General features: G+C 43.2%; 1 protein-coding gene across 6 annotated transcripts in view; it reads left to right on the forward strand.

The window, feature by feature from the left end:
• Positions 1–16620, forward strand: part of ZNF423 (zinc finger protein 423) — a 234594-nt gene that overhangs the window by 55268 nt on the left and 162706 nt on the right. For 4 of the 6 annotated variants that reach the window (XR_010070998.1, XM_063334411.1, XM_063334413.1 and 1 more), the window contains one exon: positions 15700–15900. Coding sequence is in view for 5 of the 6 variants with exons in the window: in XM_063334411.1 (XP_063190481.1) it covers positions 15700–15900 (201 nt within the window). In the remaining variant the exon portion in view is untranslated. Of the gene's footprint in view, positions 1–15393; positions 15617–15699; positions 15901–16620 lie in introns of those variants that run through there. The other 2 variants (XM_063334412.1, XM_063334414.1) reach the window with 2 other exon arrangements.

Here is a 16620-nt window from a genome sequence, read left to right on the forward strand (position 1 = left end):
GGAAGCGGAGTGCAGCATCCACGTCCTTGAGAGAAGGGATGGTTTTCCCTGGGCGTTGTTTCACTGAGAGGGTGTTTGGAGCACGTGGAGTTGGGCACAGTGTGGACTTGTGCTTATTAGTATTATTTAGCTTGGATGGGAGCTATAGGAAACTTTAATTTAATGACACTAAATTCCTGTCCCCTGATTTTGTCAGATAAGTGAACACAAATGGAGATAACGGTTATTTTCATCCAGAGAAAGAAAATTGGAGAAGTATTTCTTATCCAAAAACTTAAATCAGATCTTTTTGCAGTTCATAAATGTATTGTTTTGGTGGATTGATTAGTTCCATCTTTACTTGATTTCACTTATGGTTTTTATTAAAAGAAATGTGTAACTCGGACTTGAATTAGCCTTCTCCCAAGAAGGGCAACATCAAGCTGTTCTTGCTGACATATCAAGGAGATACAACTGTAGCAACAGAACCATCATTGCCTTTTTCCTTACTATGAACTTCTTTAAAAACCTCAAAGTCATTTTGTACTGGGCAATTTTGAAGACAGTGTTCTGAATTGAAGTTTTCCTCTGTGTAATTTTGACAATATTCAAAAAAAGATGTAGGCTGACTTCTTTCAGCATCAACAGGGAAGACTTCCATTTTGCACTGTTGATTTAATCAAGTAGGTTATGTTTGCAGAAAAGTGGTCAGTTTGTAACGCTGTCATTAATTTGTACAGAATATTTGTCCCATATAGAAATTGAGAAAACTTGAACTTAAACTTTTATAGTAGTTCATGTCGGGCTCTTTGCGTTTAGCACACAAGTCCAGATGACCATTTATCCTGTTAAATGAATGAGAAATGTCCTGTGTAAAAAGCATGTGGCTTCTCTTCCTTGACCATATTAAACAAAATACATTTATCGCCAAATTTCCACAGTAACATCCAGGAAGCATATACAAAATCAGCAGGGTTAGGCAGGTATAACCAAGAGCAGCGTTTGGTTTATAATCTTATGAAAAAAAGGTTGTGTAGTAAAAATGTACTTTTTCTGATCAAGGTGAATTTCAGGCTGAAATCTCACCCAAGTTAGCTAATAGCCAGATCGGTAAAACATTTTCTGGAAAGGATGTTGCAGAAATCCACATCTTTTCTTCATTTTTTTCTTTATATATCGTGTGTGCAGACAGCTGCAGTGGTGAAGACATGAGGAATATCACCTCTGCAAATGCTCTTTGCATCTCTGGGTTTGTATTGTGACGAGCAAGCATAGATGCTTCTGTATAACAGACATAAATTATGCTTCATTTTTCACCCTTACTTCCTAAAAGCGGTGCTCGGTGTTCATGGTGTTTTGTGAGTGAAATTGAAATAAGAATTGGTGTTGCTCCTCCCCCAAAATGGTTTATAAAAGCCAATGAATTTTTAGGGCTTTTTAATATACTGAGGTTGTAAACGTCTTGTATTTTAAATGGCTTTCTGAGTTGCAAAGAAACCCGCAGATACACCACAGGCACGGGAAGTGTGGCGGAGCCATCAGTGAACTATTAAATTAGAAAACACATCATAAGAGTTAAGTGATTTTTAGCTTGGTACTCTAATGAAATATTTTAAAACTATATCTGGTTAATGAACACTGTGGCCAGACTGCATAATTGGCCGAAGATGTAGGAAGTGGAAGCGCTTTAAAAATAGACTTCTAGCGGTGACAGCTGTAAATAGGGGTGGGAGGGTCCAAAGCAAACCCCAAATCCCTCGTTCCCTGGGGCTGGTGGGAGAGGGGCGGCATGGGGCTGCGGGTGCCGTGGCTGTGCCTGCCTGCGGCAGTGGAGAAAGGCGTTTTGTAGGATGAAGTTCTCGAGTGTGCATCTTCCTACTTGTCAGCAACTTAAATGCAAATTCAATAATTTCAGGAAAAAAAATTGGGACTGGGCCCCTATGAAGAAATGTGCCTTTTAAAAATGGATAATTTGTTATTATTACTACTTTTTACCTAGTGCAAAGTACACAGGGAATGGGGCTGCTTAGGAGCATATCAACTAAATTAGGGTTAATTAGAAGTTCTCCCAAATAGCTGGTGCTTCATCAGCAACAAAGCAGTGTGTAAATAAATCTAATTTCTCTCCAGCTAAACTCTTCACAAGCTTAATTACAACAGCAGCAATATCTCAGCCCTTACCCCACTTTTTTCATTAGTGGGAGGAGGTCATTACAAGCCATATCTGGTGAGGATTATCATGAGCTGTCCAGAGCTGCACCTTTCACAGGTGTCCTTCGAGGCTGAGGAAGAAGTGGAGGAACTTTCAGTGTGTCTGGAAGAGCTCAATTAAGGTAGTTCATAAGAAACTTGAGAAGCAGAAAGCACTGATTGAAAGGAAAAAATCAGCACTATATTCTGGAGAGACTTCTGTTAATTACATAAAGTACTTCCACTGCTTGGATTATTCGCCACCTTAATTTCTTCCCCTTTATTACTCATTTGCCCGCAAAAAATTCGTACTTAGGGTTTTATGTGTCCATTTAGTTTTTACCATACATCATCTTCATCCTCGTGGTAGACCCGAGGGCTCTGCCAGTTCTCTGGTGCGGTGTACCACACGCTGTCTCCTGCTCTGGCACTCGGGACCTGCTGAAGGAGGGGAGCGGCTGAGGGAGACAAGACTTTAAAGTCATTTTAGCTTTAACTCTTTTAAATGTCTTTTCACACTTTCTTTACCATGTAGGGCTAGAAGAAAGAACGCAGGAAGATATTAGGAGAAAAAGTGTTATCACTGCTAAAAGGATCACTGGGCTGGAGGACTGCTGCGGCTCACATCTTAGTCCAGGGATAAACAGCCGAAAAGCTCTTGCAGAAATTACTTATCGCAGGGAAAGTACAAACCTGGGTGCTGGTTTCAGCTGGGTGCAGAAGTGCTCTGTTGAGGGCTCATTCAGAGGGATTAACTTATTTCATTTGGTGCTTGATTCACTGTCCTCTGTGATTTTTTTTTTTATTATTTTTTAAAAATTTCTAATTCTGTTGAAGCCAGCGCATTCCTTATTACGCGGTGTCACGTTTCAGACGATCCCAAATTAATAAATGAGCAGCAGCAGAATAGCATGCTGCACAATTCTAACAGCATGAGCTGCACAGAAGTATATTTCACTTAGCTCCAATTTAAATACTCTGCTTTGCTCGATTTAATTATGTGAAATTACTGAATTAATGGCTTTGTCAAGTGAAACGTGTAGGACTTCAGAATTTGGTATTAAGGAAAGAAATGAGAAAGGAAATCTGAGGTACATTAATTTTTGCATGTGAGCTCGTGTTAAACACAAACTGAAATATAACTGAGCCCGCAGCCCAAAATCACATCACGTTTTAAAACTTGGGAAGAGAGAATGAGCAAAAAATGGCAGGAAACTTTTAGAGTTGTTCCGCTAATTTGGTTTCCCTGTTGGCCTGTATTAATCTCCTCGGTGTATCTGCTGGGCAGGAGAGGTGTGTGTTTGTGCAGCAGGGGCTGGCCACAGTCATGCAGAAGATAATACTTTTTGCAGAATCTGATGCTTCTCTGATAGCTTGGCCACCTGTTAAATGCCCTTTCCCGTGCTGTATAATACGAGATGCACAGACTCTCCTCTCTTTTTCTGGTTGAGAATCTCGTTAAATTAATGAATGTGAAAAAAAGGCAATGGAATTCTTTTGCTGTGGTCTGGATGCCTGCGTCAGGACATCGTGCCCAGCGCGGTGCTGGTCATGCAGAGATGCACACCCATAACGAGACCTGGGGGTAACATTTCCGAAAGCTTCTAAGCCCTACTCTTCTGAAGGCATTTAGACACGTAGGTGCCTGACTCTCATTCATTTCTAATTTCATGGGTTTTTGCTACAGTCCGTCGCCATTCAGTCGGTATTCGGCTCCTAAATCACTTGGGCTGCCTACGGATGTCCCCTTCAGCTCCAGCTGGAGCGGTGTAAGGTACGGTTTTCCCAATTTCTGCTCATTTTGCCAGCTGTGCCCTGCTTGGAGGACTCCAATGCAGCAGAGGCGTGAGCCTCTGCCAGCAGGAACTGGTAGCAGAGAGACATGAGCACACATTTGGGAAAATGTGGCTTTTTACTCAGGTGCATTTGAAGAACCTTTTTTCCAAAGCAAACCAGATCTGTGGAGAGAAAGTCAGCGAGCTTTTTTCCTCCAAGATGATGTTTGGTATTTGATCAGACCGTAACACCCACAACTAGGTTATGGTCCAGGTCCAACCCTTTGTACCCTGGGTATAAACAGGAGTTTTACCCAAGAAGCTGTCTCCATGAACCCGGCCCCACAGAAACCTCTCAGCTCTTTAATCACGGTTTTGAAGACTTCCAGGCACAGTTATCACAGAAGCGGGTCCCTTCTATGCTCCTTCAGCCGCACGTTTGTCATTCCCACTGGAAACTAACCCAGGCAGGTTCTGAGCAAACCAAGACCCATGAGAAGGTCAGTGAAATAATTATTGCTTTCTCTAATTTGCCGAAGTGTAGTTTTCTTCCTGCCCCAATACGTTTTTCCCTGTGTCGTTCACTCTTTTCCCTTTGTATCGATTCCACCCCTTGGTTCCTGGCAGTTTGCAGAGTGTTGTGGCTCTTTCCCTCTCAGTTTTGGGGTTTTTATTGATATAAAAAGATGAATGCAAATGCCACCTGTAGGATCCTCCAAGTTTGGGTTGTGAAAGGCATTCTTCTTCAGCATAGCTTTTAAACAAATCTGTATCCAAAGCATGGGAAAAGTGCATTTTGAACAGAAATATATTCAGGGACATAAGAGGGTATTTTGTATTGAGGCCTTGCTCTGCTTTCCTGTTACATCTCGCTCCGTGTGTGCACACTGCAGGCTGTTACACGCCCAGGATGGGAATCTTCCGGGAGCCAGAACTCACCTGCAAAAAGGACAATTCTAAGTCTTGGACCTTACAGAGGAACAACAAAGGAATCTGCATTTTGAATTAGGCAAAGGGGGTCCAAACATTGAGATACGTAGTCACATTTGTCACTTCTGGTAGATTACATCATCTGTAATTTCTCCCTCTTTAAAAGTCAACAGGTTTATTTTAATAACGAGTTCCAGCAGTTGCTATTCTGAGCAGAACCAGTCAATACCTTATTTTTGCATTTGATATGCAGCTGCAATAACAAGCCACATGTGAATTTTATTAAGCCTTCCAAATTTTCTGTCTGTTCAGGGAGCTATAGATTTAAGTTTTACAGCTATCTGGCTTTACCTTAAAGTAAAAAAGGAAAAAAAAGAAAAAAAAATTCACACCATTTCCTTAAAAGAAAAAAGAAGTTTTTGTCATGCCTATGAATTAAAATGTGATTAAGATGTCCTGTGTTAGGTGTGAGTGGTATTCCATGGAATACCGGAAACAGGACACTTGTCTTCAACAGAGAATTGAAAAATAATAAGTTGAGCATTACTAAAATATTCGTACACCTAAATAAAATTAAAGTACTGTTTTTGTGCTGAAAATTTACATGGGTTTTTATTAGATGATGATGGCCAGTATTATTTAACAGTTGCATGTCAAAGAGTGAAAGTACATCTTTATGAAGTGCACTTCACTTTGAAGTTAATACTCGCTGCATACTAATTCCCCTGTGTATATAAATGAATTTTAGATCAGTTTTGACTTGAACCTCATTATCAGAACTGAAGGTGGCAGTTACTCCCATTCAGATGCACCTTAAGAATCTGGAAGCAGACACTAACGTCTTGTTTCCAGGGCCAGATAATCCATTGCACAGCTATTGCCTGTCTTGGGCAAGTGGGTGAGAGTTTTCTGCGGATGACAGCGGAGAAGTTTGGATAGCTGTGTGCAAACACGCTATTTGGTTTGAATGCCGCAGAGATCTACAAAGCAAATTGCTATTTGACATCGGAAGAAGTGTGAGGTGTTGATACTGTGAAAAAGCGGCAGTAATGTTGTCTGCGCTTGGATGTGGAATATCCCTGGTAGCAAACGGAGCAGAAACGAGCCATGGTAGAAAGCGAGATGTCCTTTCTAGGACTGTGACTTCTTGATCTAATACAGGCTGTGCTTTGCGGGTCAGATGCACGCGGGGAAGGTGCCTTCCTCCTTTGCTCTGCCATCTGCTAACAAACCGCCGGACCCTGCTGCCACCCCCAGCCCACTGTAGCCCACCAAAACTTTGCCCCGGGATTTTGAGCCCGTCCTTTCCGAGGAGGGGACGCCAGTGTCTCCTGGCGGAGGGGTGGGAGGGCACCCTGCCAGGGTGCCCGGGGGAGCCGAGGGCAGGGCCTGGAGAGAGCCCCGCAGTCGGGCGCTGTTTGAGTAACCGAACGCTTGGCACGTCCGGAATGCTCCGCTCTGCCTTTTGCTGCATTTGCTAAAATTCTCTTACAGGGCTTTTTGTGGCAGGGAAGTGTTTACCTCCAGTATTTATGCTGTTAAACCAGTTGCCAAATGCTGAAGAGTTGATAAACACTATGTGCTGTTAACGCTATAAAGTACAATCCCACTGCTGCTTGCATGCAAATAAATAATAATAACTTAGCTCTTTGTCCGCTTTTCGGTGTACAAATGCTTTTGTTGTGTAACATAGTAACATCTAAATCATTTTAGTAAAAGCACTAGAAACGCTGAAACATTACCTGCAGGTACGATTAAGAGGAAATTTTACTGTTTGGTGGTGTTTTTATGATTGCCTTATCTGATTTTTTTTAAAAACCCTTTTAAAGTGAGGGGATGCTTAATCACTATTGCTGGGTTTCACTTTTATTTTATTTTATTTTATTTTATTTTATTTTATTTTATTTTATTTTATTTTATTTTATTTTATTTTATTTTATTTTATTTTATTTTATTTTATTTTATTTTATTTATTTTTAATTTCACTGAGTTACTTCGCCTTCCTAAGGACTGAGGGATTAGCCCACAGGCTAAAAGTTACTATAAAATTTTCATTAAATCTTTTCTTGGATCCATTACAGACACAAATATCTTTTTAATGTGCCTGGTCAGTTTTGAGGCCACTATTTTTGTTACTACCCATAAATCATTAGCAAGTATTTTTAGTGTCATCAGTGAAAGGTTAATAGAAGCCCATAATTTTCAGCTGTATCTTTTTGATTAGCTGCTCAGAAATTTCTGTAAAAAAGGGGGTGTAAATTGTTCCAAACCGAAAAGTGGAGACTGTGTCCAATTTGTGCATAAATTGAAATTGTCTTTCTAATAGAGCCTTTGGAAGGTGTGGGGTTGCCTTCAAGGTAATGATTTAAACATAAACTGACCCTTGATGAGGGAGCTGGAGTTTCAGTTTAATGCGTTTCTGCAGTTTTCCTTTGCCTTCAGTGCCTTCAAATTCCACACAAATAATTCCTTCATAACAAGTGCCTTTTCAGAAGATGTATGCCGCTGACAGTTAATATAAAATTATTGCCCCTGAATGCATTTTTGTAATTACTTCCCAGAGAACTGTCTTTGTGTTAGAAGACATTTCACACTTTAGTAACATAAGTGTTTGGGGAGAACATGAGTAATAATTACAAGCAGTCTTTCAGTGAAAATAAACCTAAAAATTATAAAAAAAGCTAATGTTAAAGTTGGTTAGAGACAGGGAGGAATTTATTTAGCACGTTACGCCTGTCTGTAAAATTCCAAGTTTAATAACCCTTCAGTAACTAAACTTAAAAAAAGCAATAAAGAACAGAGAAACTGCTTTCTAATTTTTAAGCAATAATGAAGCTAAAAACTGATTAAAAGTGACATGCTACTAGAGACAGAATAAAGAAACTTAATCTGAATGCTCCTATAGGAGATTTTTGCTATAATGGAAAATGAAATGGCTCACAGTTTGATCAATAAAAAAATTAGCAGCATTTAATAAAAGGTTTCTCTAGCATGTTGAATAAAGGCTACTATGGAAGTCTTGAAATCCAAGAAAAGCAGGGTTGTAGGGTGAGCCGGTGGGTTTCAGGTCGGATGCTGGGTGTAAATAGTTACACTGGCTTAGAGAGCATGAGGCCAGGACTGTCCATAAAAATATCCATACGTTCTGGTAGTTCCGGTAGTTCCTGTGCACGTGCCAGCAGCGAGCTTGGATTTGCGTGGGTGCAGAACGGCACAGAGTGAAGTCTTGGTTTCACGGGAGAGAACAGGGCGATTATCCCACGTAGAGATAACCAGATACAGATCTAGATGGGCTCAGGTGAAAGCAAGGCACCGCGAGGCAACAAGTTACACGCATTATCTGTTCTGCGTGCCATGCCTGTGACTGTGGCAAAGGAAGGTGCAGCGAGCTGCAGGTCCTCTGCCGCATCTCCTGCCAGCTCTTCCCATGCCTTTAAAGTCAAGGCAGACACTTAAGTTCTTAAACATTGTAGCTGCTAATTTGAGGAATTTGTGTCCTATCAGTGAAGTAAGATGAACATTTTCCCCATGAAATGTGGTGTAAGTAAGTTAATAGGAGGATGCTGAGAGGATGCTGGGGGGGGGCGCAGGGCTGTCATTAGCAATTCTGTGAGCGGCGCGATGCTGGCAGCAGCAGGCAGCGGCGGCGCGGACACCGGCAGCAGTTAGCTAGTTATTGCTGGGCGTTTAGCCTGGAATCCCTTTCTCTTAATGCACGTGTACAAGCAGACGTAGAAGGTAGTGCGGTACCCCACCAAAATAGTTTTTCTTTGCTAAGCTAAAGAAGAAGGCTGAGAACTGTCCACCTTCTTAAAAATAAATATGATTTAATACGTACTGGCGCATAGTAAGACTCTGTTGTGCAATGCTATAATGTGTGCTTCCTAAAGTCTCTGAATTTCATATATTTTATTGTTAACACACTTCACACAAAACTGCATTACCAATATAATATGTGTTTTCATCCCGTGGGTTATTATCCAGAGAGATACCTCGCACTGAGCACTCTCCTCCTTCCCTTGCCTTTCCAAAAGAAGCTCTCGTAGCCACCATGGCCGCTTGTCGGTGGAGTCTGCTGTCAGAGCCAGACAAATGACAGCTTGGAGAGGCTGCAGCGGCCATAGCCCTAGGAGGGCACGAGGAGGTAACAATATACAATTTTCATGGTTCAAGGGTAGCCTTATCCCACTGTTCTTCATTACAGTACTGCAGTGAGATCAATTTTATTAAGTTGTAAGTCTTAGGAGGCCAACACTATTAACTACGTGTTGGATCAAATAATTTTTTTGGTATTATGATTGTTTTTTTCCCCTCGTTGAGGGAAGGCAAGATCTGATGTGCAGATCTCTTCAGCCTGCGAGGAGCGTTACACGGCAGTTGAGCGTCGTCAGGATTGTGCGCAGCCCATGCTTCACTCTCTCTGCTCTGTCATGTAGGCATCCCGTGTAATTTGACATTGCATGAATACATCATGGTGTTTCAGGTGTTATTTTATCTGGCTCTTTGCATTTCAGCTAGGCACCATATTTATTTATTTATTTTTTTTTAACCCCATGTGGTTTGACACTGTGTGAAAGACCTGTGCTGCACTGCATGGTAGAGCACCAAACCTGCTTGCTTTTGGTGCATGTAGCAAGGATTCGACGTGCGGAACGAGCTGCCTTTGATACCTCGCCCTGGTCCTAGGGCTGGGATGCAATCTACGCGCCCTGACCTGGTTTGCGTGGCTGCAGCAGGTTTTTGGCTGCTCTGTGTGGGTATGGTGGCAGTGGTTACAGTGGCTCACAGTAGAGGTAGCACACACATACACCTGTGTTCAAGATACAAGTGTTTAAAAAAGATGGTTTTTGAAACATTGAAGAGCCACAGACCAGGATTACCCAGCAAAGCCAAGACTTCTCATCCTATGGGAAGATTTCAGCTGAGGTTTGTTTGTTTTCATTACTGAAACATTCATGGCTTTTTTGCCTCTTTTTCATTCATCTTTGACCGCAAATGACAGAGAACTTTGGACTCTCTTGCCGTTTGACAGTGCTAGAGACAAATCTAAACTGTAATAAACCACACAAAAGCAGAGACCGCCCCCACACCGATTTGGCATTTGACACCAAGCGAAATGTCTACTAACGAACGTTTAGATTAGGCTTTTCCTTTAACTCAGTTGTTTTTGTTCTCGCTTCCTAATTACAGACAAAATTTCCTTTCCTTTTGTCTTGCGGGGGAGCCGAGCGGCTGCCCCAGGCCGGGGGGCAGGAAGGCAGCACCCCTGGGTGGGTGTAGCCCTGAGTGGGCGCCTCGGGGCTCCGCCGAGTCCCATGAGGTGTGTGGGTTATCTGCCAGCACCCACCATTCCTCCAGCAATTAGCTTTTATTTCTTCAGTTTCATTTACTTTTATCACTTGTCCTGCTTCTCTGGAAAACTGCTAGGAATTATCGTGGCCCTTTGTAAGACTTTTCATTGTTTTTCCTTTGGACCAAGGCACAGGAATGAAGAGATGCCTCTTTCCCCCTCTTCATTTTATCTTTTGCCTTGCAGCTCTGAGACCTCGGCAGCGTGTGTGCATGTGTGTGTACGAGCGTAGGTAACGACTCGCACAGCGCAGCTTTGGGCACTCTGCAGCTTGCAGCCGCAGCGCTGCATGGCAGAGTGGCTGTCGTAGGAAGCGGTGTCTAGCAGTCAGCCAGCCAATGCCTACTGGAAAGAAACAACTCATGATGGAAGCCCTGTAACTGGAGATATTAAATGCCAGACATGACCCTGCACTAAATAGTGTGTTCCAAAGAACAATCCTGGTTTAAAAGTAAATCCCAGCTTTTAAAAAGTCCTCAGGCTTAAAAAAAAAATAAAAAATTACAGAAAAGCCACAGAAAATTTACTGGCACAAAGGCAGAAAGGCTTGCCTGCCCTGTGTTGTGCTGATAAGATAAAAAGTATCCATACTTGATTCCACAGCTGAAAAATTAAGCTAAGAGGTTTGTTCCTTTCTTAATTTGTCTGGTCCATGTGTTGCACAGTGTCACCCGTTTCTATGTCTCTCAGTAGAAATTGTAGGTAGGCATCAGCTTCACTTCCAGTGTGGCTCTGACCTCCTTGTGTTTTCAGTCCTGCATCACTAGCTGAAGTCCCCAAAGCAGTTTGCTGCTGCTGTCGTAGCTGGGCTGGCACCGTGGTCCAGGGCTGAGGCTCTGCCGCACTCCGCTCCGAGCACAGCCCCAAACTGGCAGCGGTGCTGTAAATCCCAGTCTGACTGAAGCAAGTGGAAATTTGCTCTTGACTTTAGTGAGGCCTGAGCTGAACATGGTACATGTAATCTGTTTTCAAATATTTGGCTTTAGGAGCGCGTTGTTCCTGTAACAGAGCTGTTTTGAACACAGCTCAGAAGGCATTTCTACTGACTGCAACTTTCAAGACGGACCTTTGGGGATTTGCTTTTCCAGCTTTGCCAAGTTTGCCGCATTCCTTGGACCACCAGGTCAGGCAGGAACACTCCCAGTTCTTTGTACGTCCCCTTTGAAATAGTAACTTTCTAGAGCATAAGCTGGCTTTTACAGAAAAACCAAGAGTCATTAACAACATTAACTTTAGTGGCAATTAGAATAACATATTTTTCACTGTTGGCCAGATTGTTTGGGTCGTAGGGTAAAATATTCTTCTTGTGTAAAGCCCTGCAGGCCTTCCACTGTGCTACAGGGGGTAGAGGGGGAGAGAGGAAAAAAAGAAAAGAAAAACAAAAAGCCCCCCAACCCTGTTTCCTGGCATTTCAGGTAGAGTGAGGTGTACTTTCAAGGCTGATCTCTCAAATTGTATCCTCTCTTATTCATGCAGGAAAATTGTTAAAGCCATCATTAGAGATGGCAGATTCATTTAAAAATTACTAATAATGTTCTTGTGAAATGCAGGGGTGTCCCCCCTTCCCCCCTCCCCCCTCCCCCTTTAGAATTAATTAGCAATCATTTATCTTAAGACATGGTGCCAGCAGCTCCCTTCTGCTGAGGTTTGTCCATGCCCTTGCGCTGTGCACAAATGTCCCGGTGCCGGCTGGGAGCTGTGCAGCCATGGTGCTGTGCCGCTTTCACAGAGGCATTCCCTGTACAAATTCCTTGGAGGTCAGTTATTTTTGTTATTTTTTTTTTTTTTAGCAATCTAGATAGAAACTACTTATTATTGAATTAAGTTCACTCATGTCCAAGGCCATCTTAAAAAGTAGCTGTGGCTGTTAATACACATATCTGTGCTTGGTGCTGTGAGGTAGCCGCTGATCTCTGCAGACTTTGGAACTTGGCTCTGGCCACCAAGAAGCCCCTTTCTGTGGTAGTGTCGCCTCGGAGTCAGGCCAAACTCCAAAGTCACACCTGCTCCCGGTGCTGGCAGTTCCTTGGCCTCCTATGGTGACCCCAAACCCTTCGTCATTGTGCTTGTGCCCGCGTGCCTCCATCCTGCCTGGCTGCACTGGGATGGGGTGCTCCGGCAGTTCTTGCCAGCGGGAAATGTACAGGTTAAATCGGTGAACTACTACCGCAGAACTCCTCAGAAATGAATTCCTGAGGAATGCTCGCAGCCTGCTGTCCTTGTTGGGGAAACTGAGCTCACCACGGGAGCAGCTGGGCTGCCTTTGAAGCTTTTCCTTGCTGGATGGACCACCCATTCCCATCACCGCCCCGGCGCTCACTGGCTGTTTCGCTCCCCCGGGCAAGGAGCTAGTGTCTCTCTGGGGCCGCCCGCACCCTGCACACCCCGCTGGCAGCTTGTGAACAAAATAGTGGAGGCAAAGGTCAAAAAACCAAGAAACACCCCAGATTTTTCTTGGTGGTGTTTGGTTTCTGCAAGGCAAGCACCGAGCATGTGGCTCGGCAGAGGAATCTAAAGACTGTGTTATTCAAAGGACAGTAACACTGAGGCGTGGCAGACATGTAAAATTTCTTCAACTGGCTGAAAACAGAAAAAAAGTCTCATTTTAAAGCAATGTTTCATTTGCTAAATAATTTATGCAAGATTCACTGTTGTGTTATTTGACATACAACTCTGTCAAGCAATGACGCTTTTGAAAAGTTGCCTAGAGGATCAGATTTCCCATTCAACGGGGAATTAAAAAATGTTTCTGGAATTTTGCTTTGCAGTCGGGAATCTATTTTCTTATCTCACATTGTACAATTTATTTTTCCTAAAGCAGTGTGCTAAATTATTTGTTATTGTTGGACTTGGTCGAACAGCTTTATCCCTGGTGTAGTCACGAAGTGTTGGAGTAAAACCAAGGATGAATTTGTCACGGTGTACTCACCAGATCAGCTGCTCTTTAGGTTAACTGTCAAAAGACAATATTTCTGCTAAAAATATTAGTGAAGGTCCCTTAAATCTCCCCAAAGTTGCCTAAAAACTTTCTTCTTCAGGTTGTGGCAAAGTCAGTTCAGAAGTGCTTCCCTGAGGTCTTCGTCAGCAGACGGCATGGAAGCAGGTGGCAGTTCTTTGGGTTAGATTTATATACTTGGACTATTTTTATAGGTTTCTGTCTTATAAAACCAGAGAGTTGACATTCTGATTTATTAACTATCAAGTCTGCAGGACATACAGGCTTTAAAAAGATTGAATGAGCGAAAATGTTTGTGACTGCAGTCTGGGATGAGAGGCTGTAAAAAGGTGGGCCAAGTAAATATGACAAAATGGAAGTGATAATTTGAATACGTACATTAAACTGCGTGTGAAGTAAGGCAAAGCTAGCATAGCTTCAAATGTAACGTATTCGGTGAAGTAGTAGTATAAAGGGAACCAGAATCATGTGTTTTTCCATTGCAATACATTTTTATTTAAGGAAGAGTCTATAAAGCATAAGGTTCAGCAAACAGCATTTTATTGAATAAACATAGTACAGATGATGACTTACAATATGGAGAGCTTGGTGAGTGATACTTTTTATAACCAAATCCTTAAATTCATTACCGCTGTGTAAGTGGCATATCTGATTTGTTAAGACGAACATTATATCTAGCCCTTAATGGAAATTTTGTAGTAGAAGGGTATGTATAATTTAACAGTAAAAGAACCTGAAAATGTGCAGATCAGTTAATTGCTGAGAGGGATGCTGTGATACACCACAAGCAGGCATTGATTTTTAATATTTCCATTGCAATTTGAAGGGTACGTCATGTTAGGAGTGCTCCATGGAAAACTGCAGAGCGTTTTACACCGGTTGATTTATGTTATCATGCGCAGTGCAGAAGATGGTATAAAATGTGCTCTGGCTGGATAGTGGTAGCAGAGCCCTACTAATGCGTGTGTCTGAATTGCAGCGCTTGTGGTAACCAGTTTTCATCTTTAATAAATTTTATTTTTCAGCTCTGTTTCATGTTCTCAGCATTGGTTGTCCTTAATCTTTTTGGCGCTGATCTAATTTTAGAAACAATTCATCTCTCTGTTTGCTGGCGTTTCCTTAATGGCTTAAAACCCAGACACATCCCAAGCCAACAAGGTGGCATCTCCCTCCTGCCTGGCTCGAGCAGCTCCCAGGCTTTCGGGGTCAGCCGGCGCGTGGTGCGGGAGGACCTCTTCTGCTGGAAGAGCCTGCGGTTCCGTTTCACTTTGCTGGAGGATTTCTCAAATGTTCCTGTCCTACCCAGGATGTATTCAGAGCATGCGAGTGCCCGCGGAGGCGGGTGAAATGGTGCAGGCATGGCACCTGCAGCTGTATCGCCCGTGTTGGTGGGACACGAGTGTGGAAGAGGCACAAGCATCTCTGTTTCAGCTGGTCAGCATGGCCAGTGTGTCTAATGGAAGCTTTCCCTGCTGAGAGGGCAACAGGGACTTAGAGGGGCTTTTTTGCCCCTGCAGCCTCTCCGGAGAGTCCAAGTGAGGGCTGGTTGCAGTGCTGCATGGAGCCATTGGGCACTGCTGGCTTAAGGCATGTCTGGGTGGCCACCATGGCCAAGGGGGTGTCCTGGAGTCATGAGCACGTGGCTGCAAGCCCATCCCTCATGACAGGCCACCGAGTGCATGCTGAGGGGACTGACCATGGCCAGCTGCCCCTGTATCCCACCCCGCTGCCGGTGGAGAGCCAGCCAGCACCTTGTGCATGGAGCAGCCACCTACACGGCCCCAGGGTGCACAGCCCTCCTGCATGGGGTGTTTCTGGAGCTGCCAGAGAGCTCAGTCTCCTTGTACACTATTGCGCATGAAAACTTGTGGGTTTTTTGGCAAAGATGTTTGTGCTAGCCCACACTCCGGTCACAGATGAAGATAAAAAATATCTGAGAGACCTGAAGGTCAGACGCAATGCTGTCGGCTCCCGGCTAGGTCGGCTCAGCACAGGGCTCTTCTGCCCAGCAAAGTGCCTCTCATTAGTTCAGTGAGACCTCTCACGTCCTGGGGTATATGTGTGCGTTGGGGCGGGTCTTCAGCTAGAGTGTTTTTTTTCTTGTTGTTACTAATATTGGGGCTTGGAGGCGGCGGGGAGAGGAGAGCATTGAGAATTAAAATTCAGCACATGCCTTTTCTTTGCGGGCTGTAATTAATCTTGCCAATTTTAAAGCTTTGAGAATCTGGTTAAGTGATAAAACACTAACAACTTTATATGACAGAGAGTTAGAGGCTCCTGCTATACACCCACCAGAGAAGATTAGGAGAGAGTGTTTGCAGGATTCGCACTAAGCAGCAGAGAATACAGTTGAGAATTGTTGCACCGCATGATATAAAAACCACATTAATATAATGAAAGGTGTCGGGAATAATGTGAGAGCGGCTGTAATTAAATGTATCTTAATAAGCGCAACATCCTTCTTAAAGCTCTTATTTTTCAGACCTCTCAAACTTAGAAGATGTTCTTGCTGTTGGCAGGTGGCCTGGGAGGAGAGCTGGAGAGCGAAGCAAAGGACAGCCGGGCCCTGGAAGAGAGGAACAGTGTGACAAGCCAGGAAGAGAGAAATGAGGAAGATGAAGACATGGAGGATGAGTCAATTTACACCTGCGATAACTGTCAGCAGGACTTCGATTCACTGGCAGACCTGACTGAACACAGGGCACACAACTGTCCTGGAGGTAATGTTAAACTAGCTTTACAGTTCTGACAGGTGGTTAGCTGGGTAATTGGACATAGCAACAGCTTGAGGCCTCAAGTGAGATTAAAGAATTAATAATGTAATTTTACAGTTAATGTAATTTTATTGTGGTGCCTTGGGTAGCCTTTGTTCACTCCTTTAATAAAATTAAAATAAAAGCAACAGCTTTCCAATTGGAATCTGTCAGTAATTACGTTAGACAAAAATGTTGTGGGGGTTTTTTTAATGCTAAAAGTTTCAGGCAAGGTATTTTTCCATCTCTCTCCAAATGTAGGAAGATTAAAAAAGTTAAATGACTGAAGTGTGCAAAACTCCCAGGAAGAATGGCCTCTGAACCCCATAAAAGAACATGCCGATTTCTGAGATTAAAATCCATAGTGTGAGTTTCATAATCCCACCCTAAAAATACACCGTTCTCCCTAGGTTATTATTGCATTGCCTTTTGAATTTTATGGAAGTGAGGATGGCATTAGCCGACACTGATCTTGATTTTACTTTCTATGAAGTAAGAACAAGCTCAGAGCATTGGTGTGAACAATTGCAACAGATCTTGCTTGTGCACGGCTGCCTTTGCGTGGCCGGCGGCAGCAGCAGGTATTCTGCAGAGCACGCTAAGCCGATTTACGGGGGTAGTAAAAAGCTTTGCAGATTTTACCAAAGATTAAATAAAATCTTAGGAGGGGGAGCACAGAAAACGTTC

The sequence above is a fragment of the Chroicocephalus ridibundus genome, chromosome 4, assembly GCF_963924245.1.
Source record: "Chroicocephalus ridibundus chromosome 4, bChrRid1.1, whole genome shotgun sequence".
Classification (NCBI taxonomy): Eukaryota; Metazoa; Chordata; class Aves; order Charadriiformes; family Laridae; genus Chroicocephalus; species Chroicocephalus ridibundus.